Source organism: Chaetodon auriga, chromosome 9, assembly GCF_051107435.1.
Source record: "Chaetodon auriga isolate fChaAug3 chromosome 9, fChaAug3.hap1, whole genome shotgun sequence".
In the NCBI taxonomy this organism is placed as follows: domain Eukaryota; kingdom Metazoa; phylum Chordata; class Actinopteri; order Chaetodontiformes; family Chaetodontidae; genus Chaetodon; species Chaetodon auriga.
The window spans coordinates 11,075,380-11,103,268 of NC_135082.1; the positions used below are offsets into that span (position 1 = coordinate 11,075,380).

At 39.9% G+C, this 27,889-nt stretch overlaps 1 protein-coding gene across 2 annotated transcripts in view; it reads right to left on the bottom strand.

The window, feature by feature from the left end:
• Positions 1–26,757, bottom strand: part of ctnna1 (catenin (cadherin-associated protein), alpha 1) — a 74,654-nt gene extending 47,897 nt beyond the window's left edge. The window contains exons 1-7 of one of the 2 annotated variants that reach the window (XR_013077577.1): positions 26,487–26,757; positions 24,398–24,515; positions 23,753–23,948; positions 17,853–18,019; positions 17,049–17,168; positions 15,303–15,572; positions 9,934–10,137 (exon numbers count right to left, since the gene is read on the bottom strand). Coding sequence is in view for 1 of the 2 variants with exons in the window: in XM_076739201.1 (XP_076595316.1) it covers positions 9,934–10,137; positions 15,303–15,572; positions 17,049–17,168; positions 17,853–18,019; positions 23,753–23,948; positions 24,398–24,502 (1,062 nt within the window). In the remaining variant the exon portion in view is untranslated. The remainder of the gene's footprint in view (positions 1–9,933; positions 10,138–15,302; positions 15,573–17,048; positions 17,169–17,852; positions 18,020–23,752; positions 23,949–24,397; positions 24,516–26,486) is intronic. The other variant, XM_076739201.1, reaches the window with a different exon arrangement.
• Positions 26,758–27,889: the final 1,132 nt, after the last annotated feature.

Below are 27,889 nucleotides of genomic sequence, written 5' to 3' on the forward strand. Positions count from 1 at the left end.
ACATCTAGAAAATGATTAATAGAAAGGACATATTGATCTGGACTCCCATCAGGAATTACCCTCCTAATATATTTACTGCTTAACACATTTAAAGCTAGTCCCCCACCATATCACTGGGATCACTGGGGGATCCAAGAGAAAATAACAGAGAGATGAGCAAAGCAAAAGTTCACTCTGTCTGTGGACAAGACTTAACTTCCCTGTCAATCTTTTGGCGAAAATGGCAACTAAACTTCACAAACAATAAGAGCATTTGGGTCATCAACATTTTCACTATGTTCCTTAAATTAATCTTTCTTCATTTCAAGGACAAGAGCAGTCAGTGAAACTCACACACAAAATGATTCTTGAAAACCACACTGCAGAATTCAAAGAAACAATACGGACGTAAACTCTATGACGACTACAGATTTGCTCAGATTTTCTTCACTTTGGTCATTTCTCATAGATGTTTGTGCTTCTACCATGGGTAAGAGGCTACATCGTTAAATGGATTCCATTTGTCTTTTTTAATTTTGTTTATTGTTGATATATCATCCGGAGTCTGTTTTAATTTGAAAATTGACCGAATTCTCTACGCTGTTCCTGTTCCCGCCTGCCTCGATCTGCTCTGTGCAACTTGACACAGCTTCTGTCAAAAACAGACTCGGCCTGTATTCTTCACGGAGCAGCGCGGAGACTTCTGGGACACTTCTGAAATGCGCTGCAGCATTTCTGGTGGAATCACAAGCACTGTCTGCGAGGTCGTGATCTGCTCCAACAGCAATGCCACGTGCACAGCAGAGTTTATGAGCTAATGCTGCATATTGCAAGAGAGTAGATACCATGATATTAAGCTTAAATTAACATCTGACGATAAACATTTGAGAGCAAAAACTAATGAGCCAAATGTAGAACAGCACTGCAAACACCTATAAGGACTATGTGTCCATGAAGGCACTGGCTGCAGTTAGAAAGCAGCCAAATAAGAACAAACCAGGCACTCCAGATGGCAGGTCCTCCATTGTTCCCTCCCAACCAGCAAGCAATTCTCTTAAGTTACAGGAAAATGGTTCAAAATGTGTTACATCATTATTGCTGAAAGCACTTGCTTTTAAGTAACAGCCCTGAAAGTTCCACTTCTAAGTCTAAACAAACTCTGTTTTCTTTACACAAGAAATGAATGACAACAAATACCAATGTGTTACCCTGAATACCTCCCTAAACCACATGATCACAAGCGTTAGCGGTAAGCATTGTTTTCTGAAAGTTAGAAATCCTTTTGTTTGGATTCTGTGTGGAGTCTGACTGTTCTCCCCATGTCTGCTGGGGTTTCCTTCAGGTGCTTCGGATCAACAGTAGTTCAAAGATACGCAGGTAAGGTGAACTGGAAACACCTACGGCCCACAGGTGTGACGGCGAAACGGTCAGTCTGTGTATATGTATGTTAGCCCTGTGATAAAGTATTGGCATGTACATGGAACATCTCAATGAATGTGTGCTTGGACAGGCTCCAGTTCCCTGGGCCCTGCGCAGGATATAAGGTGAATATAATGAATGGATAGATGGAAGGATACTACAGTTAAATGTTTTAAGTTTTTTTGTTGTTTTGTTTATTAATATAATAAAGCAACTGTCAGTCTCCTTGGCTGTTTAATGGCAGAGTTGTAAACAATAATTTCCTGTTGCGAAGGTCAGTGGCATGTCTGATGAAACAACAGAATTTTATAACATGCACAGATGCAGTTTGCCTCCCATCCCAGACAAATTCATCACAGCTCAGTTTGCTTCCATTCAGTCTCTCGCTAAACACTTGCAATTTGCAGATTCTAATTCTGATTTCCTTGTCTTTTTTAACAATGCTTATCAGACTTTTCAGACCAAGAAACAGACGCAAAAGGTGCAACAGTATGAAAATATGAAAGCATAAAAATGCTTTTGTTGATTTTACTTGTGTGAATGTCACAATAAATGAATGTATTACAATGCTCCAAGGGCGGCGTGACTAAAAGCACACTTAATATCTCTTTCTTTACTCTTCCTCTTTCTTCTTTACTTTCTTTACTATAATTAATATTGTTCTTTAGTGTTCAGTGCCATGTTATGTGTGTGTGTGTGTGTGTGTGTGTGTGTGTGTGTGTTTTTATAAAAACTCAATTCACATGTCAGAGGCTTAATTTATTGTTAAAAGGTTTCTTCATAAAATATTGTAAAATACAGCTAATATATGTACCTGACTCGAAAAGATTAACAGTAATCAAAGTGTTTCCTTTTAACCCGGATGTCTAAACTACTCATACTCAGTCCTAAGGAGCAAAACAAAACAAAATTCCACTGAAAACAAGAATGCAAGATAAATTAGACTGTTCCACTGCACTGCATCACAATGTGTGCACAAAAGGGATATTTGGAGGAATTAAGTAATCCCAAGGGCCAAAACAGAGAGCTTTTTAGGGTGCAAGGCAAACTGCACACTTAAAATCAGTATAGCAGCTTTCTACAGTGACAACACACTGTGCCCCAGTCTGTAAAATGAAAGGAGAAAATATAAGATAGGCAAACAATTAAATATTAATCTGATGAAATACAGATGCATTAACCTGCAGAAACAAAGGCTGCCATATTTGCCAATGAAATTATCCAGTAACAAAAGACTCTTTTGATCTTATAAAAACAGCCAGCATGTTTCCCATGGTTTATTCATCCATGCAACTCTAAGAAAGGGTTATGTTAAACATCAGTCTTAGCATCACAAAATTTCCATTTGTGAGGACGTGGCATTCCTTATCCTATTTAACTGTTGCATGTAAAAAGAGTGCATCTCATCTACCTGCTAGCAAAGCCAATCAAAAAGCCAAGAATTCACCAGCAGAAGATCAAGGGCAAGGTCTAGGAAACGTTGCCTGACAGGCTGTTACTGACAGACCAGTGTTTTATGGGGGCTGTAAATATACGAAAAGCCTTGGGGACACTAAATCTTTTCCCTGTACATTGTATGGAGTGTAATTTGTTTTAATTATGCATTTAGATGAGATTACAACTAGATAAACTGACCTGCTTTCACACTGATCTTGATTCTTTGAAAACAACTGATTACAAGAACAAATAAAAAAACTGTTATACCACACATGATACCTTATGTTTTATAAACCTGTCCCAGCACGAACAAAAGGTCATAGAAGAAGTCCACTGGTTTCCCCATTACAGGTAACTTGGTGTGCAGCCAATTTTAACTTGAAGCCAATCATCATTTTCTCTGTTAGCTTATACATACAGTAGCTGATAATTGAATCAGGTCGGTGGTCAAACATTCAGCTTAAATGTGTTTAAAATGAACAACTAAGGAGGCACAGAGGAATAGGGATAAAGCAAGATTCTGCCACTCAGCATGGACGCCCAAGGCAAAAAGACAGCCAGAGTGAGTCGGGGAAAGAGTGAGCTGTCAAGAGAAAGGGACACAAAGAGGAAGGGCAGCATTGCAAAGATGAAGAAAATGGAAAAGAAGATTCAGCAAGGAGAAAGAGGGAGAGAAATGATAAAGAGCACGGAGTGGGAGGACTATATTGAGATACACAGAAAAAAGGTAAGTGAAAGGAGAGGCAGGGGCCCCACCGCCGTGGCCAGGCATGTCCTTTTCATCCAAGTCCAAATGATAATGTATCACTTCAAGTTGGACGTCTTTAAATGTCAGTAGCTTAATGTCAAATCAACGTAGCATCATTCTTTTATATGAAACAATCTCCTGACAGATGCTGGGACCTAGAGATGCATTATTTATAAAAAGTGGCAAAAACAGTTACACTCAGCACGTGCCATGCCAAACTGTCATGACAATACGGAATAACTGAGGTCACACGTTGTGGCAGTGCTGGGGCAACATTATCCCCTACCCACCTTTGCCCTTCAATTGCTGAGTCTTCTTAAATGATCATGATAACACTGTACACAATTTTCACTGCAGGAATGGAGGAAAAAAAACACTTGTCCATAATTCAACAACATCATGTATTCTCTATATTAAGATATTTGTCCCATTTCTGTTCCCCAAATCTCAAAGTCAGCCTTCCTGATTTTGGCAACAGTTTAACTGCCGCTTTTCCAATCAGTTTGCTGCTCTCCTGCATATGATGAATACATTTTCCAAAAATGTATTTACTGTACTGTTCATCCAGTGATGTTGACTGTAACTTGCATGGACAACAATTGTAAGCACATGCTTTAGTAAGGGGTACATATAAAAGACACTGTTTTTTATCTAACTAATACATTCCACTTCCGCTAAAACCGCTGTGCTGACACAAACAGACAGACTGTGCAGTAAATCTGCTGCTAGGAAATGCATTAACACACAGCTTGGAAAATTAGAGCTCAGAAGAACACATAAAAATTAAAGGACATGTTATGTTAAATAAAAACCACACTACATATTTGCTCTGAAACAAAATGAAACATAGTTCCATCTATTAGATTGAAATTGAGTTTTTTACCCACAGTTTTAATTGCTTTTATTATTCCCTGCTCTGTGAGAAAGAGCTGTAAAGCTCTGTTTCAAAGCTTGTATTCCAATACAGGGGACATAGCATTTGTGTTGTGCAAAATAAAAGAAACCTATGCATTTATTTTACAATTCAATGAAATAATAAAAGTATTTTTGACATACATGGCAAGAGAATGACATCTTTTGCCCTTGACACTGTGTGTTTCATTTCTGTTTCGAACAATTGTCTCATCTGCTCTGATCATGGTTTAAATACAGCCTTAATTTTGCCATGGTAAAACGTTTAACTTTCTTTTCAGAAAAATTAAACTTGCATTAATCCTCATCAGCCACACAAAGATGTTGAAAAATGACCCTGACCAAAACCCTAGTTTCAATCCTTGAAATTTCTTAGGTAAGGATGTCCAACAGAATTTTTGTCAGAGTCTGAAGGAGAGGCAGAAAAATAGAGAAGGGGGATAAAGACAACTTGTAGCTAGAGGGAAGGAAGAAGCAGAAGGGATGGGAGAGAGAAAGAGAACGAGTTAGGAGTCCATCCAACAGCCTGAGCTGTGAGTGTAATCCCATATGCTGTAATGGCAACATACTGTTTAATGACTCGCAGTGCCCCATCTACTATCAGAATAATATGCAGACAAAACCATGGCCATCACACCACATGCAGTATGTACCCTAGCAAAATCAGTGTTAAGCATTGACCTATAGTGTATGATAAGCTCAAGGAGGGTATTTGTCTTCCTCCATGAATTACATATTTCATCACACCTCTACTTCCTTGCCTTAGAATGACAGCACACATACATCCTAATCAAGCCAGCGTGGGGTTTGTTTAGTTTGTCACGCTTAATCACAGTCAGCTACCTGTCATACTGTCTACCATTAGGCTTAAGACACTAGGTCAAGACACAAACTACATGTCAGACACAGTTCTCAGGCTATACTGGGCCATTAAATGCACAAGAAGCACAATGACATATTACGCTTCTCATTGATTTCCTTCATCTGGCTAAATGAGTAGCCAAATCCCTGTCATGTCTACTCATCATCTCTGTGATGATGAGATGTTTTCCTCCATGAACCTAAGTTTTCAAGTCATACAGGGCTACATGACTGGCACGAACAGTCCAGTGAAGTAGAAAACTTGTTTTGAAGCAAACCAGAAATGCTGCATGAATGGCCTCAACCTTAAAATAAACTGGCAGTGTTCTGGATGAGCAATGAGAGCAAACCATGGATGTAATGCCTGTGTACGGAGAGGACAGCATTGAGAGAAAATGACATGAAAACTCCGTTGACATCTCATCACTTATCATTTTGTCTGTCAACGTCCAGCGAAAACACATTTTAACACAAAGACAAAAGCGGTTTGTAAATGATGCACAATCAAATTTAACATGATTGTCAACAGTGATTTTGTAGCAATTTCCAGGTTACCAATGGAATATCCACCAGCTCTTAAATGGTTTAAAACCTGTATGTATGTATGTGACCTGTAACCTGATGTAATGATCCCCCAGATTCCACATGTATTGTATGTATATATCCAATGAATTCCAATCACAGGACTACAAAGTACTACTTTATCATTCTGAAACAAAGCTACATTCTCCAAACTGAAAACTTACTGCACCTGTCTCAAGTATCAAGTACCACCTTGATAAGCAGTTACTATTTCTGCCAAAGAGGTTGTGTTTTCCCCAATTTCTGTGACATTGCGTGCAGAGTTAGGCCACAGATCAAGAAGACACAATTACTTTCTGTGCAGATAGAACACTCATTTGCTCACTTATTAAGCAGACTTATGTCATTGCCCAATTCTCTGCTCTTGTAAATGCCCGCGCCCTGCAACGAGCATATTTAGAAATTTGTAATGTGTTCAGATGATATTAGGTAACCTTGGCTGAGGCTGGTTATTACTGTATGCAGGAAGGTAGTTAGATGGACATACTAAAATTAGCAGCTGCCTATTAAGCCCGTAACAGGTACTGTGACAAAACTGGAAATCAATTAGCAGCATCTGCATTGTAAAGATATTTGTGCTCTGGTAGAACTACTGCTGAGTGTGTGGATAAGAGTTAGAATCTGTACCACAATCACACCCTGCCTGACTACTCTTCCATTAAAGCCACAGGACCACTGCAACACTTCACAAATGAAATGGGCAAGCTGTGCAGTTTATGATTTTACCTCTAAAATCCAGCAAGAACAGCAGAAAGCAGATAAAGTTCAAACTCATAGATAGTAATAAACAATGCATTACCACAGCAATGAAATTTCTCTGGGTGACTGGCTCACACTGAAATTCTGCTGTTACAGGGAGGATAGTCTGGAGGTGGCTCAACAGAGCTGTTTCCAAACAGAGAATATAAAAATGTGACAGGGAACACAATGTAAAAGAAAATTAGAGCAGCTGAAGGACAGAATGGAAAAATGAAAGAAATTCTCTGTTTCATTGCTTCATCCTTAACACGAGTCCTCACCACAGACAATGAGATGTGTTCTGCTGCTATGATCTGTTGAGAAAGTTCTCATAACAGACACAGTTCAAGGAGTCATTATTTAAATATTCAAAATGATTAAAGATTCATTTATGTTGAACGATCAAATACTATTTTCTACAGCAAAAACTGTGCTAGAGCAAAACAAAAAGCCTAGGACTGAACTAATAGAAAAAATCCACCGCTTTTTGTTGTGACCTGGGGTGTTTACAAGTTTATGCCTCAATATCCACATGACAGAGCTCCCAATTAAACACTGACAACAAAACAGCATTTTTTCTGTTACTGAAACTAAATCGTTAAGCAACACTGAATGTATTTTTCACGCGATATGAGAATAATACATCCCTGTAGTTCAGTGATCCTTTGATTAAACAGTAAACACTGACTTTGTAGATCCATCATTTGAAGAAAAAGAGTTCACTGCCTTCACAGCCGGCAACAGCTGATAAACAAATCTAGATGGAATCTAAGTGAATTTAACAGTGTATGATCATTTAAGAATTTTGAATAAATTATGGTTCTATCACACAAGTTACACAAGCAAAGCCAATGATCTACTTCCTAAAACAATCAGATAAAATGTCATTCTATAAGTTTAATATATGTGCAGAAAGTAAAGTAAGTCTGTAACCACATTTACACTGAATGGACATCTGTGTATCCGATCTCAAAGAAGCTAAGCGTAAATGTATCCAAAAAGCATTCAAGATGGACTGACATCTGAGGCAATGCTGATGTTGCAAAGGTGTAAATGCGTCCATCCAAGACACCCACGTCATCTTCTATCCTATGAATATGTCAGTAAGCAGTTTGTGGAAACACCATTCACTGTCTGATTTTCTGAGTACATCCATGGTCTGTCTCCTCTGTCCCTGTGATAATGGCTACAATTGCACTGACATTAGCCATTGTTCTCTCTCATTAAAGCAACAAGGAAAAACGGCTCCAGCAATTTTCACACATACGATCAAATACAAGGCGCACCGAGGTGCTGTAATGTTTGTCTGATGCCTACAGCTTCTGTTCCCCAGGGGAATTTTTGGCCATGGTTTGAGCCTCCTGGGCAGACCTTTTTCTGCTTTCTTCAGTGTACAAAGTCGATCACTCTTTTTAGGAATTTGGCATCGACAGACCAAACGGCAGCTTGAGCCCAAAATGTATCTAAAGCGTGAAGCATTTGACATGTAGAGCTTGTTGGGAGCAGCACACGAAGACAGAATTACAAGCAATGTACAACAATGTCAAAAGTTCAATTTCAACAAGTCAATTTATATGTTAACTACAAAGGCCTGATTAAAAGGAGACACTGTTGATTGCAGCACAGTCTATTCAATTTATTTCTAGGCACAGTGACAGTGCTAATTTCCATACATTAATCATGTAATAGGTAGGACAACGCTATTATCAAGATAATGGCCTGGAGAGAGGGACTTCCATTTGTTCTCAAACACAACATTAACTTTCTCAATGCACATTAAGAAAAGGTAAGGTACACAAGTGGTTGTAAGTGTAACCGTTCAGCACACAAGTAAATACTAGACTGAATATTGTTGCAGAATTTGCTTGGAATTAAAAAACTCTTCATTTTTTTCTCCAGGGCATAAGGCAAGGTAATTATGTAGATGACAAATCTAACCATTATGCTTTTTCTACAGGGCTTTGTAGACGCAAGCACTGGGATTCACTGGATTTCTCTTTACAGAAGTATAACAGTATTTGGATCGCAAGTTAACGTCATCCAAATAAGTGTAATTATTAAGTCTGCTATAGAGGTAAATATTAAATAGAGTTTTCTAAAGGCCTGGCTCAGATTATACGATTTTACCTAGATTTTAACCAGATTTTGTTGTGGCTGATGAATTACTGGCATTGTGGCCGATCTTGAATGACAATTGGTTGTCTGTGCTCATGTAGTGTGACATCCTGAATGACCTGCCGTGCAGCGTCTGGAATGCCCCGCAATGCCACACAACACCTCAACACAAAGTCTAGCATGTCAGAATTTTTTGTCTTGACATCTCCCATGATATGTTCCTGACCGTTGGCCAATCAGGTGCTCCCTCCAGAGCGCAGTCAGGTAACGACAGCGGGGTTGCTGCTGTCAGGTAGGACAGCGAAAGACAGGAAAAGTTTGTTGAGCTGTGGAAACAATAACCCTGCCTTTTTGACGTTTCCTTTAGGGAGGAAACCCGAGTCAAAAAAGACAAATGTTGGCGAGAAAGAGCGGAATCAGTTCATCAGCCTTGCAAGTAGCTGCTGTGCTGTCATAGCATTATCCCCGGTTCTAACTGCAGGAATATCCAGTCCAGATCAAATGTTTAAGTAGCCTGTTAGCCTGAATAAATAACTGTGGAAATGAAATTACAATATGTGAAACTCGTTGTACCTGTCCTAATTGTTATCTGGATGCTTCCCAGTAGATGTATGAATAATGACCGAGCTGAAGTTTCCAGTTTATTTTGCATTTGCTTTCAATGTTACAGCACAGCTACAGCCGTCTTCTCTTCTTTTCTTTTTCAGTACACAAGACCACCAGCATCACACACAACGCTTCTGTCAGTTTGACTGACAGTTGCTTCACCTGCCTCCCCGATGACAACTGATGTCGTGCGTGATCGTGAAATAAGGATCAGGATCATACGTGTAGTCTGGCCATTCACCCGACCAAGACAAGGCAAGAGTTTCTGGCAGTGTGATCGTTAAATTTGACATGGTGACCATCGTCTAAAACAAAACAATTGTGTAGTCTGATCCAGGTCTAAGTTTAGCTAGGCTGAAATTAATTCACTTTTGTAGACTTGTGCCTGTTGACCTTATTAATTTTGCTGTCCAACTGTCCAATAAAGACAAAATGTAAATAAAAAAAAAATCAATTGGACTAGAGAGCTGTTGTGGGTAAAGAGGGGGGGGTGGTGTGGTGGCAATGGGAAGGAAATGGACAGGTAAGACACTTACATTTCCCATATACTCAGAGAGAAGGTCCTGAAGAGCCTGGCGCACAGAATTGCATTCAGCCACAATGCGCTCCCTGCGGTCATCACGCGTGCAAGAAGAGTCAGCCATGAGGGCAGCACCACTGATAATGCTCTCGAGGCGCTCCTCCAGGGAGGGACGGAAGCGTTCCTCACTAAACGCCAGGGGGTCCACGATGATTTGTTTCTGTAAGGAAAGGGTCAGAAGGGAAATTACACATGGAGAAAAAAACGCTAGAAGTCATCATGTTACACTGATCTCTTCCTCTCCGAGCCCAATGAGAGAAATCTGGCAGGCAACAGGGGGTGTGCAGGGAGGTATGGGGGTGAGATTTAACAGACTGACAAGCCGGCTGGAAAACCTAAAGGGAAGAATGTGCTAAGATGTCTTTTATGAGCCCATAGTTCAAAAACAATCAGTTACTCTCCAGTTCCTGCATCATAGTAAATACATCTTTAACACAATCAAAGGGACGTGACCATGAGCAATGTGCTACTTTATAATTTAATAGTAAGAGTTGAATGTTTGTCATTAAGCAATCAGGATTTTCCAACACAAAGAAAACACGTCTTGGAAAAAGTTACAAGAACAACAACAGCAAATTATTTTTTGTGTTTTTTTCTGTAATACAGCACAATGATGGAAAAAGTGGAAAATTCAAATTGTGCTCCAACGATTTATAACAAAGGCAGCATGTCCTTATTTAACCAGAAGTTCAGACCCAGTCAGAGAAGTGTGAATAATGCAGTTTTGAGAAGTACTTTAGTTTTCCTAAATTATTGTTTTAAAGCAAAGCCTTGCCTAGTGTACATACTTTGATTTGATTGGTGTATGCAAAAAACATAACTGGCCTTTCTAATTTGGACTCAGAATTGTCCTGTTCTCATCTGTCACACACAGAAAAAGGCACGCTCCTCCACCTGCTCCTCTGCCCAGATGATACACAGCTTTTGACTTACTGAAGATAAATACAGCTTCAGTTTCCCAGTGGCCCAACTACAGAAAACAAGTCACAAAATGTAAACAAATCATCTGGAATGGTAAAGCAACAGAAAAGTCCAAATGAATGAATCAACAATGAGGCAAAATAGAGAGCAGTTATAACCTGTCTGCAATGTTAACTACAAGATCCATTTCAGACAACAGATGAGCCTATAAATATATCATTATATATATTAATATATAATCCCTTTTGTGAAAGGATTTGATTTTGCTACCTTTCATTTGAGTCACAGAAGTGCTACAGTAACCCACTCTCCTCTCTTTTAAATCTGCAGGATAAGAGAGAACACTTTAATGTCTGGTTTCATGGGGGCAAGCCTGTTGAGAGAGGCAACTAGTTGACATGCTGGAGAGGCATTTCAGATGGTTAAGGTATCACCATGACGCTTGTGGCAACTCAACAAAGAAAGCCAACTTCCTCAATGACAATCGAACTCTGTGCTTCCGCAGATGCCTTATTGCTCCAAAGTATTCAACAATTCAGCTGTTAGAATTGTGCTTTATTAGGCAGCCCGGCCTCTATCACAGCCACCTCCAGCCCCCTCCATTCCGTCTCATCTGACCTCCTCTGCTTGCGTGTCATATCACCATGGCAACAGGCGCACGAGAGAGACACGGAGGAGGAAACAGAGAGAGAGTGAGAGAGAGAGAGAGAGAGAGAGAGAGAGAGAGAGAGAGAGGGGGTGAGGGGGTTGACTCATTTACTAATTTTGCTTTGCACTTGAAATTAGGCATCAGAAATTAGGTCTTTTTTGGGGGTGACTTCAAGCATGGCTACCTGTATGTAACAGATCTGAGAAACTGCATTATAGGTACTTGTTTTAGGCAGATGAATCATTTGGAATGAAATCTGTCATTTGACATAAATTGTTATTAAGTATGAAAGGATCCATGGTAAATTTCCATGACTATAATCCACTCACTCCGAGCAGCCAGTCTTCTGTCCATTCCTGAACACTAACACCTGAAGATCTGTGTTTCAGTGCTTGAAACAGGAAATTCTAGTGAGCGAACTAACTGATTTAAAGAACACAAAGTTTATCTCTCTAGTCTAGGCATCAAGTTGCCACTGACTTCAATACAAATTCGTTGAAAGCAGCAATAACATGGTTTTATATACATAGCACTGAAACTACTTGGGAAAGCTATGCTCACTTGATGAAGGATGCTTGAAGAGTAATGCCTAAGTACCACAGCTGGTACTCAAAAAGCTCAGCTTGAGCAAATTTTTCATTCACCCTGCTATGAGCTACTGACTAAAATGGTTAATCTAAAGGTGAGGCTTAGTATTTCAGCAAGTAGATACTAGACAAAGCATATTAGCATGTAAGTAAAGCAAGTAACTCTGATCTACCCATCTTATGCTGCCATTATTGCCAAGTCTGTCTTGAAAAAGAGATGTACGTCAAGAAGCTTCCTGGTCAAATAAGTGTTAAATATAAAAATATTTACTTTTCTAATCAGAGGCTACAGAACTCAACTGTGGCAAGACCGAGGATCAACCCAGGCAAGAAAAAAACGTTTTTGTAATGTTTGTAAGTAATCTGTACAGATATAATTAGTATGTATATAATAATATAGTAGCACACCAGATACACCCAGCACCTGCAGCAGTAATCCCTGAGTAATGAGTCACTGGCACGGACAAATGACCCAAACAAACCTGCACAGTGCAGTCAGACAAAGCAACAAGGAGCTTTTAGGGCAAAAAAGCTCAATGCTCTTAACTGGCCAAGTCAAACTGAGTTCAATCCAAGTGAGCATGTGTTTCCCCCCCAAAAAACCCCAAAACAAGCAAACCTTGAATTTAGCTACAGCACAGACCTGACAGACTATCATCAAGAAAAATACCAAGCATTTGATGTCAGTGGCGTCACACATACTTCAGACAGTTTTGACAGATTTTAAGCAAACTGTTCAATATTCCAACTTAATAATAATTCAGCTAATAATACATTAAACTTATATAGCACTTTTCAGGACATTCAAAGACAAACCTAAAAGACAACTTAGGTTGTCTGGTATATTTTCTGACTGCTTACGTGCTCACTTCAGGAGCAGCGTTGCCTGAGAAGTGACACAAATCCTAACAAAGCAGTTATATGTTGCCAATGTCCACACAGGAATTTCACATGTAAACGAACATTACATGTGTGAAAGTGGACTTCCTGTAAACTGCTTGAGACTCTATTATTAGGCACTTTATTCTAAACATCTATTTGTGGAAAAAAAAAAGTTTTTCTTCCAATTCTCTATGTGATCCGAACACTTGCCTATGGTCCACCAAGAGAAAATCCATAACCACTGTTAAGATGCCTGCAAAAGGCCATGAGTAATTAAACAGTGCGTCATATGGCCATGGGCATGTAAAGCATGAGCATGCAAAATGCATCAATCACGTGAGTAAACAATGTCACTGCAGGAGCATCACATCAAGCTACACACTGCTACTTGCTTAATGACTAAATAACAGATCGACACAACATGAGTGATGTGTCTAGCAAAGGAGGGCACACAATAGAAACCTGTACTTCTATAGAGCTCTTTGAACATGATTAAATTTGTCACTTTGGATCTGTTCAGTGCCTTTGGAAGCTCTCTGAATACAAACAATTCTCATGTAAATAAAAGGGGATTTTGCATGTCTGATGGAAGTCAGTGGCAGTGAGAGGAAGAAAAACAGTTAATCATCTTTGCATTTATCACCCCAGGCAGCAATAAGATGATTAGCTCAGTGTTTTATCCAGCTGTTATATCAATGCTGTTTCAGGTAAATATTATAATGACTATAGGTTTCATAAACCCTTCAGTTTGATATTTCTATTCATATTAAGCATAATTATAAGGTCTTAAAAATTAAGTTTGAGGTAGAAGTGTAGTTCAACTCCTGAACAGCTGTATGGATTAGGGGTAGGTGATATGGCCAAAAGCTTTTATCACAGTATATGTCATTTTAGATCACAGTAACAGTACATATCATGGTATAGTAACTGTTATGTAAATTCAATTAAGAAATGGTTTAAAATACCCATACCGTACCATACTTGATCACCTTTAATTATTCTCTATTTTCATGTGGAACTTACCATACAACAAAAAACAACTGCCTCACATGAGACAACTTACTACTTAATCCGACATGTATTTGGATGTATCCACAATGTGAGTGGAATGAGTGGAAAGCAATATAAAGACATGCAGAAACGAGTGCGAAGCAGCTACACTCTGCAATGTCATCAACATATCCAGTTGCTCGCTGTGTAGCATAGCAGCAGCGCACACACTGCTACCATGCCAGTCCATAAATTCGGCTTCAGGGTTAGCTCCCACAGAAGAAACAGTATTGCTAAATCTCTACAGGTGGACTCACTTCTAATGTTGCATGGTATATCCCATCATAGCTCCAGCCCTAGTATGGACAATTAGATTTCGAGAGCATCAAGAATAGATACATTCAAAATGTATACAAACGTAACAAAAAAATTTAGCTACTTCATCCAAGTCAGTTGAGGATTTCACGAACATGTTGGATACACTGTAGTTTGACCAAACACTGGATAACATGATCTGACTTCGAGAGAAGATTTTAAGCATGAATAAATGAGGGACTAGACAGCAACATGCAAGTGTTTTTAGTAGATTTGGGTTCCTCTCTGTGCTAAATGCCGAAATGTATTCTTCTCTTTGCAACGTAAGGACCATGTCTAAATGATCTCACCTCTTCCCTAAATGAGGATATAAAGGTGTTATTTCAGCCATGCTTTTCGAAACCATTTTAGCTGTATGCTTCAGAACCAACAGACCTAACAACAGCAGAGCAAAGCTCAGTGGCTACCAGCAGAGAAGAGGTTAATCTTTATTTATGTAAAGTTGAGTTATTTACAATATACACTTGTAGGTATAGCCTCATGTATCTCTATTTCTGGAAGCTGCAGTTGTGAAAATCTCCTTCATTTAACATAGAGATGGAAGCAAATCAAGGAATGAAGTAGTAGTGACTCAAGAACATATTCAAATGCACCCCAAAGCCATGTTCCAATTTGTCCACATATCTCGTCCTAATTTCCACCTCGACCCCAAGCCCTTCAAGGGCTTTGGTCATTTATGATTCAGTCGGTTTAGTTCCATAAACTAAAAATCTGACCTAACTATAACCTTTGTGAACACAGCCTCATCTATGTCTGCTAACAAAAAAGTATTTTTAGTATACCTTTGGAACTGCATGTTACTGTTATAGGGAAAAATATGATGTTAAAGTTCACATTTTGTGTTCATCTGACAGATACCTGGATGTCTAGCTGGAGAAAAGGCAAACGGGCTGTGACTTGTAAACCACTCATTTGACTTACATCAAAATTGTTGAGGGCGTAGGCAAGTTCTCCACCCCCTGCTGGCTGACTGAGTGCTGAGTCTTCAGTGGCAGTGGCCTGGGCGGCGTTGGAGATGCCAGAGACTGCATGCTGCAGCTGCTTGTAGATCAGGTCACGGTTAGCCTTGTAGGCTGCCACGTCAGGGTGCTGCAGGCAGGCACGGGACGCTGTGTACAGCATGGGGATGTTCCTCTGCAGCACCCCGCGAGCAGCAGCCATTTGGTCCTTGTGGTGGACGTCCTTTAGCTCCTAGCAGAATGAGATGAAAATAATCAGAGAAAAGAATTTTAAAAAAAGGGTTAAGGGTTAAACTGGTAGACAGGATTCTTACAGGGAGCTGGGTGGTAATGTACTTTAGATTTAAAATGGGCCTGTCATACCCTTATGGAGACATTGTGACAGAGTTTGTTCTGGATGACCCAGATTTATTTCTGTCCCCTGCGGTAACACAACACAGTCATAATCAGGCCATTATAATATGCCTTTGCAATTTAATGCGTTGCTATTCAGACCTCAGCATTATATTGTAATTACATCTTCATAGGAGGGAGGAAAAAAGATAGTAATCACTAGCATAGATTTATGGCATAAAAAACCAGCTTCATACACAAAACAAATCCTCCCTTCCAAATGCTCCCAGGATTTTCTTCCCCACTATTGCCTGAGACAGACAGAAGAAAAAAAAGCAGCTTTTAAGCCCCATTACTTCCTGCGTTCACTTTGGTTAAACACATTTTGCTATCCATAAAAAAGTGCAATTACAAGTAAAAGTAATTTCTTCACAAAATCATCAGTGATCGTTTTGGCAAGTTTCCCCATTTAAAAAGGGGGCATCGTGGAGAACAAGTACTGTCTCATCTTGGGATGGATTTGGAGATGTTATTTAAGTGCTTTTAAGGCATGAAGCTGGTACTCATCACTGGTTCAAATTTTAGAAATGATGTAATTCCATCTAACATGTTTCATGAAACATGAAAAAATTTATGAAATTCATGATCCAACTTCTCTAAATCAGTTTTACACATTTATTATTTGTGTTTGACAGTTTAGAGTGTGTGCACAGCGTAGACAAATGTCAAAATCTTCTAGATTTTATGTAAATTCATGATTACGTATACCTGATGCTAACATGGAGGATAGCTTAAAAACATAACTAAAATGTATACAACTTCCTTTGTCACTAGTTTGACAACAATCTTGACAAATAAAGGGGAAAGAAAAGACATACAAGAACAAAACAAAAACGTCATTCACTAAGATTTCTTTATTTCTAGTAATTAGCAGACGTGTGCATCTCCTGGAGCTGCACCAAGAACCTTACTTTCATTTGGAAAATGAATCATGAAATGCACTTCACTGTTGACTACCACTTAAAGTATACCAGAGAAAAACGATGTGCCATTTCTCATCACAAGGAAATGGGTTCTGGTCACATTTAGAGTCAAGCCTTCATGCCCTTTTGTCATACTCCCAGCCCACTTCACTGCAATTGGTAATAAGAAGATTGTTCATGCTTACTGCATCTAATCGGCCAGCTAAAGCATGAGGCACTCTTCTTCTTGCCTACTCCCTCCCAGTGTTTTACATACAATTTGCTAGGTGGGTTGGAGAGCTTGTTTTGGGTCTAACAAGACCATTACCACCCATTCTGGCACTTGATAACCAAACAGTTCCAGTGATCCCCAAATTTGATCTCGCCTGTCTTTATGGTCAACTGCACATTACCTGCTGTCTCTTGGCAGCCATGATGTTCAGCTTGTCCACCTCTGGTTTCAAGGCCTTATATTGGATCCCAAGATCCTGCTCTGTTCCTGCATTACGCACTTTAACCAGATTGTCCTCCACCTGAGCCAGGTAGATGGAAAAAGTTAAACAACACAAAGTACAAAAGTATAACTCTTTACTGCAAGTTAAGAAATTTAAATCCACCCAGATGTCAAAGACTAATTTTCAAAATTGCAATCAAATCCAGCCATCAAGATGTGACTTTAATTAGATGTAGCCTGTCATCTCAAGCTTCAAGAGGTGAAAAGTTCCAGTTGGCTGAAATCATTTTGGAATTAAATAAAAAATTCAACAGACCCACCAGGGAGCTGTTATTTTGCTTTGATACATTCCTGTGAGATTTTGCCAGAGATATTGAAGAAAATCTCAGTTTATGAATTTATTTACTAAAGAGCAGTAACTAATACCACTTTTCTGTTAAGTACCTCATTATTTACACTCACATGGCAAAAAGTATGTCTACAACTTAAAAATCATTCTTGATCCAGAAATACATTACGTCGGATCTAGACAACTCATATAAACTTACACTACTGGGTGAATTGGATTTCTCCAATCCATGCAAATGCTTTAATCTAATTAAAGCCTTAATGTGGTCATCACCACTATCCAGTTGGAGTACACGCAAATTGACTACCATGAAATGTCAGAGCTCGAAATAAGTGATAATTTTAATGATTTCATTTTCTGAAATTCCAATTAAGCTTGTAATATATAATATGCACAAGAATGTAACTATCTCACCAGTTTAAGCTGCAGTAGAAGTTTGTATACATCAGACATGTCTGCCAGCACCAACAGATGTGTGACTGCTGACAAGAGGGCTCTGGCAGCACGAACCATATTGCCCCTCTTCACAGATGAGCAGGGGTCTTCTGCAAATTCTCCAGAAGCCTGCCGCATTGACTCACCTGAAAATGTGTGACAAAACAAAACATCTGCTGTGATTCCAAGGTTTAGATGTGAAATGAAAACTGGTTCAAAAACAGACTTTGAAACAGCTATGGTTCAAAAACATTGATTGTCTCACCAAATATGAATTAGCTGAAAGTGCTGAGATGTGTACTTAATCACTGGTTGTCTGTGACCAGGAAACTCATTTCCCATCTCTTGCAATCACGAAAGAACAAATATCCTATTATCAAGCTGCTGGCATTTTGATTACCTTTCCTCAGCAATGGTTTGTGATATGAAAATATCTATGTAACTATATTTCAATGTATTGCGAAGTCGCATAAAATAATTGTTTTTCAATTCAACAAACTGCCTTCTTCTGTTATCCCTTAAATCTGACAAAAAATCTTGAAATGTGAAACCTGTTTTTTTTTTTTGTTGTTGTTGTTTTTTATTAAGAGCAGCTGTAGTAGTATTAGTCTACAGTAATAGTAATAGTACTAGTAGCAGTTGTCTCCATGAGCTGACGGCAGATGTCTGACAGCAGTCACAGTCAGTTCCAGGCTATAAGTTAATTGCATCATAGGAAGTCTTCATCTGAGAAAAATAGGAGTGTGTCAGAGAGATGAAACAGTCTTACACATTTTCCCTGCCTGCACAGGGACATGCACACGCAGCCCTCTTTTGAAAAAAAGAGGCCACAGCAACGACAAAGGGCTCACTGTCTGGTTTGTCCAGCACCGTGCTTTGTCCTACATTGGATGGGCCTGCACAGTTGACTGGGCACACAAATGGACTTTGTAGGCTTATATTGTGAACAAGACAGTAAATCCGCAAATAGTTTACTTCAGTGGAGGCACAGCCAGATTCAAACTCTAAAAAATGCTTGGTAACAGCTACGTCTGTATTAGAGATCCAAAGCCAGCAAAAAGACAAGCACTTATCTTGTCCACTTTCCTATGATATAAAACAGCTCTATCGACAGCAGCTAAAACAGATGACAAGCACCAACATGAAAAAATTTCTTCCAGCGATGGCGTGAGCTCTGGAAAAATACAACTCAAAACGAATTTAGCAGCAATTTGCGCTCACCAGTTGTTACCATCTTGCTAAATACTTTTTCTATGACAATCGCGTGGATAGAGAACAGCTCTGTTCCTTTGGCAACACTGCTTATGAAGATGTGCTATGATTGAAGGTGCATTAACCCCATTTACCCAATGTGTGCTGAGACTGACTTCAGCCACCACAAAACTTAACAGGGTAAGCACTTTATACAATTATGGATGCTTTCAAGAACAAACAAAGGTTATAAGTACGGACATTACAAAGTGTTGTGACACGGCATTTGATGAAACAAAAAGGCAACACTGAAAAAAAGATCACACTTTTAACTCTATCATACAAACTGACCATATGAGTGCGGCAGAAAAAGAGCCGAATGCTGTAGAGTGTTACTTGTTTTGGGGTTTTTTCCCCAAAGTCAAAGAATTAGTGTACTCTCTCACTAAGATAATGAGCAATCTGTATTTAGATACAAAGTTAAGTGACTTCTTGGCTTTGACCACTTGAGTGACTTCTGTCAGTCAAACAGTCAGTGGAGCAGCTCCTAAGGCCTGGTATAGACTACACGATTTTTTGGTCACCGTGTCAGATTTAACGATCGCACTGCCAGAAACTCTTGGCATGTCTTGGTCGATTGACTGGCCAGACTACACGTATGATCCCTGTGATTGATCACGGCACGTCTTATTTCACGATCACGCACGACATCAGATGTCATCGGGAGGCAGGTGAAGCAACTGTCAAACTGACAGAAGCATTTTGTTTGATGGTGGTGATCTTGTGTACCAAAAAGAAAAAAGAAAAGAAGAGAAGATGGCTGTACCTGCGCTGTAACATTGAAAGCAATCAGTGCAAACTTGGGCTCATTTGGCCATTGTTTATACATCTACTGGGAAGCATCCAGATAACAATTAAGACAGGTTCAGCGAGGTTCACATTTTGTAATTTTATTTCCACAGTCATTGTTCTACAAGGGGCAGGCTTGGCTGTGTTGGCCGCATCAAACAGGCTACTTTAACGTTTGGTCTGGACTTAGTAATGATAAGCGTATTCCCGCAGTTAGGACCGGCCTTAATCTTAAGACAGCGCAGCAGCTACTCGCGAGGCTGATGATGTGCCTCCACTCTTTCTCTCTGACATTTGTCTTTTTTGACCCGTTTTTTCTCCCTCAAGGAAACATCAAATAGGCAGGGGTACTGCTGCCACAGCTCAACGAATTTTTCCTCTCTTTCGCTGTCCCACCTGACAGCAGCAACCTCAGCATCCCTCCTCCTCGCTGTCATTACCTGACTGTGGTCTGAGGAGAGCAACTGATTGGTCAACACTCAGGAACATGTCGTGGGAGATGTCACGCTAGACGAGACAAGACAAAAAAATTCTGACACGCTAGACTTTGCGTCAGGGTCGTTCAGCATGTCACACTACACCAGTACAGATGACCGATTGTCATCCAAGATTGGCCACAACTCCAGTAATTTGTTGGCCACGACAAAACTGGGCTAAAATCGTGTAGTCTGACCCAGGCCTGAATGATGTTTGCTGTGAGAACAAAAGATGACAGTGTGTGTGACAGTTCAGTCACACCGCTTTCCAAACTCATCAGGAACTCCAATTCCTCTTATTTTCCTCCAGACCATCTCCTCTCTGTCTATTTACATTCACTGCGTCACGCAACTCAGAATAACTACATATTTTCACTCGAGTTGAAATATATTCCACTCAAGCACTTCTGTTCGTCTGTATTCAAAACTATCCGGTAACTTGCATTGGTGCCACCTTCACAATGCCAGCATGACTTGCATTCATGGCACCTCTAAATAAGAGAGCACAAATGCCAGTCGACTGGCTGAGGAGTGAAGATATCAAAATATGTGCTGTTTGGATCCAAGGACATATCATAAGGTCGGGGGGGGGGGGGGGGGGGGTCTTAGACTTGTACTTTGCTTTGTGATCGATAAGTCATAAGCAAAAAATAACAAGGCACACTACTTTGCAAAAATTAAAAAGCCTTTAATAAAGGGCCGTTGCGCCGACACAGTTCAGCTCACAGTAGACCTGCCCTGATTAAGACTGAGCTGAACCGCGTGGGCACTAAGAATTATAATGATATGATAGATGAACATTAAAGCACTAAATACGCCAATTGAGACACTAAGAAATCGAATATTGTTTGGTACTTTCATTGGGAAATTACTGTTGTCAGTTGCTTTTTTGTTTCAATATTTCAGTAAAGAAACCGTATTTCTAAATGGGCATTCTGCAATTAATTGTCAAATTCAGTAAAACAATGTTTTCAAGAGGAAAAAAACAGAGACAAAGACAAAAGTTGCACTATCAAACCTGTTACAGAAATCTCACAGAGATTCTGACCATTTCACCCCGACAGGCAGCTAAAGCAGTTTGTGCAAATGATCGACAACACAGATCTCAAACACAGTCCACACCTTCAGGCTGTTATTCCCCCCTGTGAACAAAATCAATAAGGCCATTTTCTGGGGGCAGATAGTGATCAGTGCTCCTTTAATAAACTTCCATCCCTCTAACACTCACCTGCGGTCCACAAAGTGCATGATGAAATGATTAAAATGTATATCACACAAGAAGACCCACAAACAACAGGACAACAAAGGCACAGACAAGGAGAGATGGGCAAGCCAGAGAGACCAAGGGCAGGAGCTGACAGAAACAGCAAAGTAAGGAAAGCCTGTAACTGTGCAGAAATGTCTAATGATTTTAGTGAAGCCTATGGTATAAAATATGATTTAAAATACTGAGAGAAAGAAAAAAAGACTTGGTCCACTTCAACATGCATTGTATGCACCGTCATCCTTAATCATCATGTCAAATGTTTTATTCCCATTTTAAACAGCTGGTAAGTCACAGCTGGGTGGAAAATGCTGTCGGAGTCCAATAGCCATATTATCAGTCTAGGCACGCTCCACTGAGCAGCATGGCATAGCTGACAGCCAGGCCTAGACACCAGCTAACAACAGTCACTGAATTCCAGTCCAGTGACAGCTTACCGCAACTACAGTAACATTCCTGGGCACTGAGCACTGCACAGGCTATCTAGCAACATGTCATTTACCTCCCAACCACTCAGAGCAGAGCTCAAGCAGGGGACATCTAACTCGCTTGGCATCTGGGGAAAAAAGACACCGAGACACTGATGTCCCTTCACAAGGTGATAACAGCCACCCTCAAGTCATAGCTCCCTGGTCTCAATGGTCTGCTAGTGTGTCAAGAAATCCAGAGCAGAGTCAGATATCCAGAGCAAAAAGAAATAAATAAGACTTGAAAGTGTGGCTGTTGGATGATGGGATCTGTTACCGCAAGACAAACTGTAATTTAACCGGCTGATGATTTGATGGTAGATTCCTGTCTCTGAATGTAAAAGTTATTGAATAACATGTGTCACTTCTGTTACACAATGAACTGATTTGTCAGTCAGCAAAGCAGCAATTAACCATTTACACAGAATGCCAGGCAAATCTGCATCACCACCAGCACCCTCCCTCAATAACGTACATATGTGTGATGATTCATTTTTGATTTTGTCACCATCAATACAGACAATTTTAGGTGCTGTTGCAAACTATACATCTTACAAGCTGACACAAAGACCCAGCAAGGCCCCATTTTTGCCACTGGTGTGAACAAGACAACAAAAGTAAATCAGGCTGACTAGATTTTTCTGCTCCTAACAAAGGTCTATCAAAGGTCTGACACTGCTCAAACAAAGGGGTGAAGGCAGCTTTCTACAATAATAGGATGACTACAGTGGAATCATATTGCAGGGCTGAGGGATATAAGGTAGAGCAGGGCAATATAGTGGCAATTGTCATCACAATATTAGTAAGAAAGTGTTCCTTTTTTATGCTAACTCTGCTGTACATTACATCAGAAAAAAACTTAATACTTGTAAAACATTATTGCTTTGGAATACTTAACAACGCAACATATGACATACAATAAAACAGAATTATTAAATAGCCCTAATTTGTGAAAATGTTTTCTTTCCGGTCCAACATTGCAATTTAAATTGTTATTTTCTTCTATATACAGTATATTCCAGCCAATCAGTGGCAGATGGCTAAATAAGGCACTTAGATCTGCAAGCCAAGTCCTACCAAACTCTACACAAAAAACAAATAGAGCGAACACACAGGAAGCAACACATGATGTCCAATAACTGCCTTTCTCTCTGCTGGTCTAAATGACAGTCTTCAATTAACATTTTCTCACTTTATCTCAAAGAAGAAAAGACAAGAAACAAAGAAAAGGGGAAATACTACACAATTGTTAGAACCACAGGAGTGAGGTGAGTGATGCTCAAGTCCAAAATATATGCTGAGCAACCTGACACTGGGATACAAGAACACATGCACTTCTGAGGAGAAATACGGATAAAAGTGGATCCTGGCAGAACGAAAGGCAATGACAGTGTATAGCTTGATATGAATGTGAACAGACTGCATACTTAAATGAAAAGACTCTATTAATGGGCTCCCTGAAAACGCAATTGCAAGAGGAAATCTATCAGGCTCAAAACATTCTTATTTCAAGGTCTTCCACTGGGGCAGATGATATGTACATAGCTTATGATTTATTTATCATGCTTCCTATCTTAAGAAGCACTCTGTACAAGCTAGAAACCACTGTTGCAATATGTATTTTCAATATACCTTGCTTGCGGACATCTTCCACAGCAGCCGTGAGCTCATCCTTTAGGAACTGACTTTCCTTTGCAATCTTTTCTCCTTTCTCCAGAAAGTTCTGGGTCGCAGTCTCCACCGATGCTGCCAAAACATGAGCCTTCTTGGAGCGTCCTTTCTTCTTATTAGATGGGCCTTTGTTGCTGGAGTTTACCAAAGTGGTGACCTATGGCAGGGACACAAAATTGTTCAACAGAGATAGCTGCTTCAAGACATTAAATGTATTTGGCAGAATACGGCTGTGCTCTTTTCACACATAAAACCTATGGCACTGCTGTATTAGCTTTCCAGCAAATGCTAGTAGTTTCTTCTATTCACAGGATTAGCATCAACCTGTTAAGTGTTCATGTAGAATGAATCAACACAATGAAAATCCTGAAAAGGTGATGCAAGGAAAGGTGTTTCATTTCATATGACTGACATAATATGCCACTTATCGCCGTTCTATAAGATATGGCTGGTGAGGAGCTCCTTTTCAGACTGTGAATAGTAATTCCGCTTTAGCGTCGCACTGAAATTGTTGTATTTTCAAGCATTTTTGGTAGCCATTCCAGCCTTATGTTATCTCCCCTGCCCCATTATTCTAAATAAAAATGCTAACTGTGTTTACATTACCTGGGTGACAAGGGGCTCCAGTAGCCTTTCCACTGCCAGAGTACGGATCTCTAGACTCTTTGGGTCCCATTTAAAGTTGATGTTAGCTGTGTTGATGCTTGTCATGGTGACTGGAATTCTGCGGTTAAATAAAAAGGCAAAGACAAGAAAAAAAAAGTTGAAGAGAGTCAGTTTCATTCTTCAGATGCAATGATGAAACACTATTTAGACGGCACCAAACATGAACATCTCCGCCTTCCACAAAAACGAATATCTGTTGTCATTTGATAGGATTGTGGCTACATATTATAAATGACAGTCTTTTGCATGGCCAAGAAAAAATATCATTATAAAAGATGCAGTGAGTCACATTTAATATAGCGAGTGAATGCTTCCTTTATGACTTTCAGAACAGTTGGTCTCAAAAAGTCTGGACAACAGTCACAATATTAAGGTCCCTGTTTGATACAGCAATGCTGTATCCCTCACTGAGTGACTACCAAAGGCAGACCACAGTAACAGTGTGGCCCAATTTCGATATCTCTTTTCAAGCAATGACTGCAGCTCAATTGATTAGCTTTCTCAAATGGAGGGCCAGGGATAATCAACAAGCCCTGAGGGCAGAGGGGCTTCAACTGAAAAGTTGGTCAACTGTGCTAAGAGAACAATGTCGTAGACAGCTATTATCCTACACTGTCAACAAAGAGGCTAAAACATTGCAAAGACCAGAGCATTTGAGTGATGACAACCTAATGTTATATTGAACTGCTATTTATTGGGTGCTTTAAAGTGTGCCATCAAAAATCGTGACTAATGTTTGCATTTGGATGGGAAACACTTTTGAACTATGGTCCTTTTTAATTTTTAATTTGAAAAAGCAAGCCAGTATGGATGGATGCAAATTGCCTGACAGAGTCATAACTAATTTTATCATGGACAAAAATCTTAAGGCACTTCCTTACTCACTACCTTCACTGAGGCTTTAATCTACGCTTACTTATCAACAGCTGCAAGGTTTCTCATCCACAAGAATATCAAAAGGCCACCTCACACAAATCACCAAAAGCTATTTTCCCTAGAAATAGCTAATCATGCAGACAGCTTTGGTTTCATTTGCTTAGGTTTTCAGATCTCCACTAACGTTACTGAAACATCTGGGGCTACCCTGATACATATCAATGAACCTGTTTGTTTGTGGTGCGCAATACACTGAAAGGCTACATCTTAAGAGCTCAACAGTGAGGGCTCTTCACAGAAGCTCCACACTTACTTGTGGCAATCCTAATGGTAACCCATTTCTACGAAACATAAAAAATACTACACATCTATGGATTATTCCAAGTACCTGGGACTGCGGATGTTCCTGTCACCTCCTTTGAATGGGTGTGGCAAAAACAGATATTTCAAATGGCATAAGAACACCAAAAGAAATCAGCAAGGCCATATACCACTGAGAGTATATGCAAGTGATTTGTGCGAGATGACCCCTGAAAATTCTTCGCAAGCTCAACCATTTAATGTTAGTCTTAGAGACGCCTGCAAGGCCGTGTAATGCATGGGAAGTTAATTGTTAATGCCTTACCCAAGCAAGAAACATTCAAAATAACGTAATGACACATGTAACACTAATTACTAGTGGCGGAGCGACAGGGTGGGTCCAATACCTAGTCAACTGACTACAGGTGCTAACGCTAACGTTAAGTAGCTTAAATCGCACCTGCTGTCTCTAACTTTGACATTACGGACATTAACGTTGGTTTTACCTAGCACATTAAGTAAGGTTAATCGCCACCAAAGCATCATCCAGGCTTTAAAACCGGTGTTGACAAAGTTAATCGATTTTCAACAGGTCACCGTTTCCATTTGAGGCAACTTAGCTTGACGTACGGTGTGTTACCTGCTAACGTACTGCGTGCCAAACACGACACCTTGCTAACGCTAATGCTAGCGACACAACAAACATGAACGTTAGCTCCGTTAGCCTCCCTTAACGGACTACTGCGAAAAACCGTAACTGTCGTGTTAATAGGTTGTCCAATCAACTATTCCACGTAAAGCCGACTTAAGTATTTGCTTTGAATTGAAAACTAAGTAAATGTTGTAAACTTACCGAAAACAATCCCCTGGAAAAACTGGAGTTTAAAAGTTCAAAATGGAGGAATGAGAATTACGGAGTTCCTTTCTCGAAAAGTTTTCCTCCCTTTTCCTCCCCTCACGGACTCAGTTCAGCGCGTCTCCGAACTGGTGGTCTTGCAATGTACTTCCTTTCGAAAAATTTACTGAGAAGTAAATTCGGCTTCAAAAGATCTTCAGCAGTTAGTTACCTGAAAAGTTTCGGTTAAGATTGTTTCGATGTCGCAGACTATTGCCCAACAATGGATGAGGCGGAGGGGGGGGGCGGCTGGGGCGGTGACCGAGTTCCTGAACTTCCTGGCAGCGGGGCAGGGCGACCACAGGCCACTGCAAGCCGCGAACCGAGGGGGTGATTTGGGCGTGGCGCTCACTGTACGTGTCCATATATGGATTAATTATTGCTTCCATAAACTCAGTGTGAAACCAGGCCAAGTTGTGGGATACTGGTTTCACTTCTTTTTTTGTTTGTTTTACAGTTAGTCTGAAAAAGAAACTAGTTAGCGGAAAAAACAAATCCTGGAGGGAGATAGTCATGTGGGGCTGTATAGTTTAAATGGGAACAGCTAAATCACGTGATCAGATACTTAAATAAGAAATAATTATTCCAAAATCTTACACCCACAAACCTTTGGTCTCCATAGTGTACATTAAAGATAATAACTCATTTGATCCTGATTCACTTGTCTCTAGTCGTTGGGTGACTGTCATTCACTGTATAAAGCACAGGAAACTGACAAAAAGGCAGGAGTCACTGCAGAGCCAAATGGGTGGTCCAGCTCCACCTCCCTGACCCTCAGGTTAGGGGGTGGGGCTGGACCCCACCTGGGTATCAAGACAGCATACAAATGTAAATCATTCCACAGTTTGGGATTTCAGTTCTCCACTGTTGTATCAGAATTAAATTGTGCCTCTGTTGCTTCGCTTTAGTTTTCTAATATCAGCCAGCTGCATTATGTCAACGCTCACAACCAAAATTAATCAAAAAATGATCCCTTGCCTTGGTTGCCTACATAATATGCAAATTTCAACTCCCATAACACGGCATATTTTGTTCATCACAGTAAAATAATCATTTAGGTTAACACTTTCATTTTCAAGCAATAATGAAATAATGGACAAAAGTTCAGTAATTACCTTTTGTCTACTTCTACATTGCCTGGGGAAAAAATTACCTTTACTGTATGACTAACATGTCTGTAATCTTCGAAGTGTTTTTCCCTCACATACACACTTACTTGGTGGAATATGTGTCATATTTTGTAAATGGAAGATGAATCGTTTAAAGTTACCTTATTTTTCTCGTTTGCCAAACTGAAGCTTTCTGTCAATGTCAGGGTGTCAGACATTGTCTCAGTAGATTTGAAAGCTATTTGCCACCAT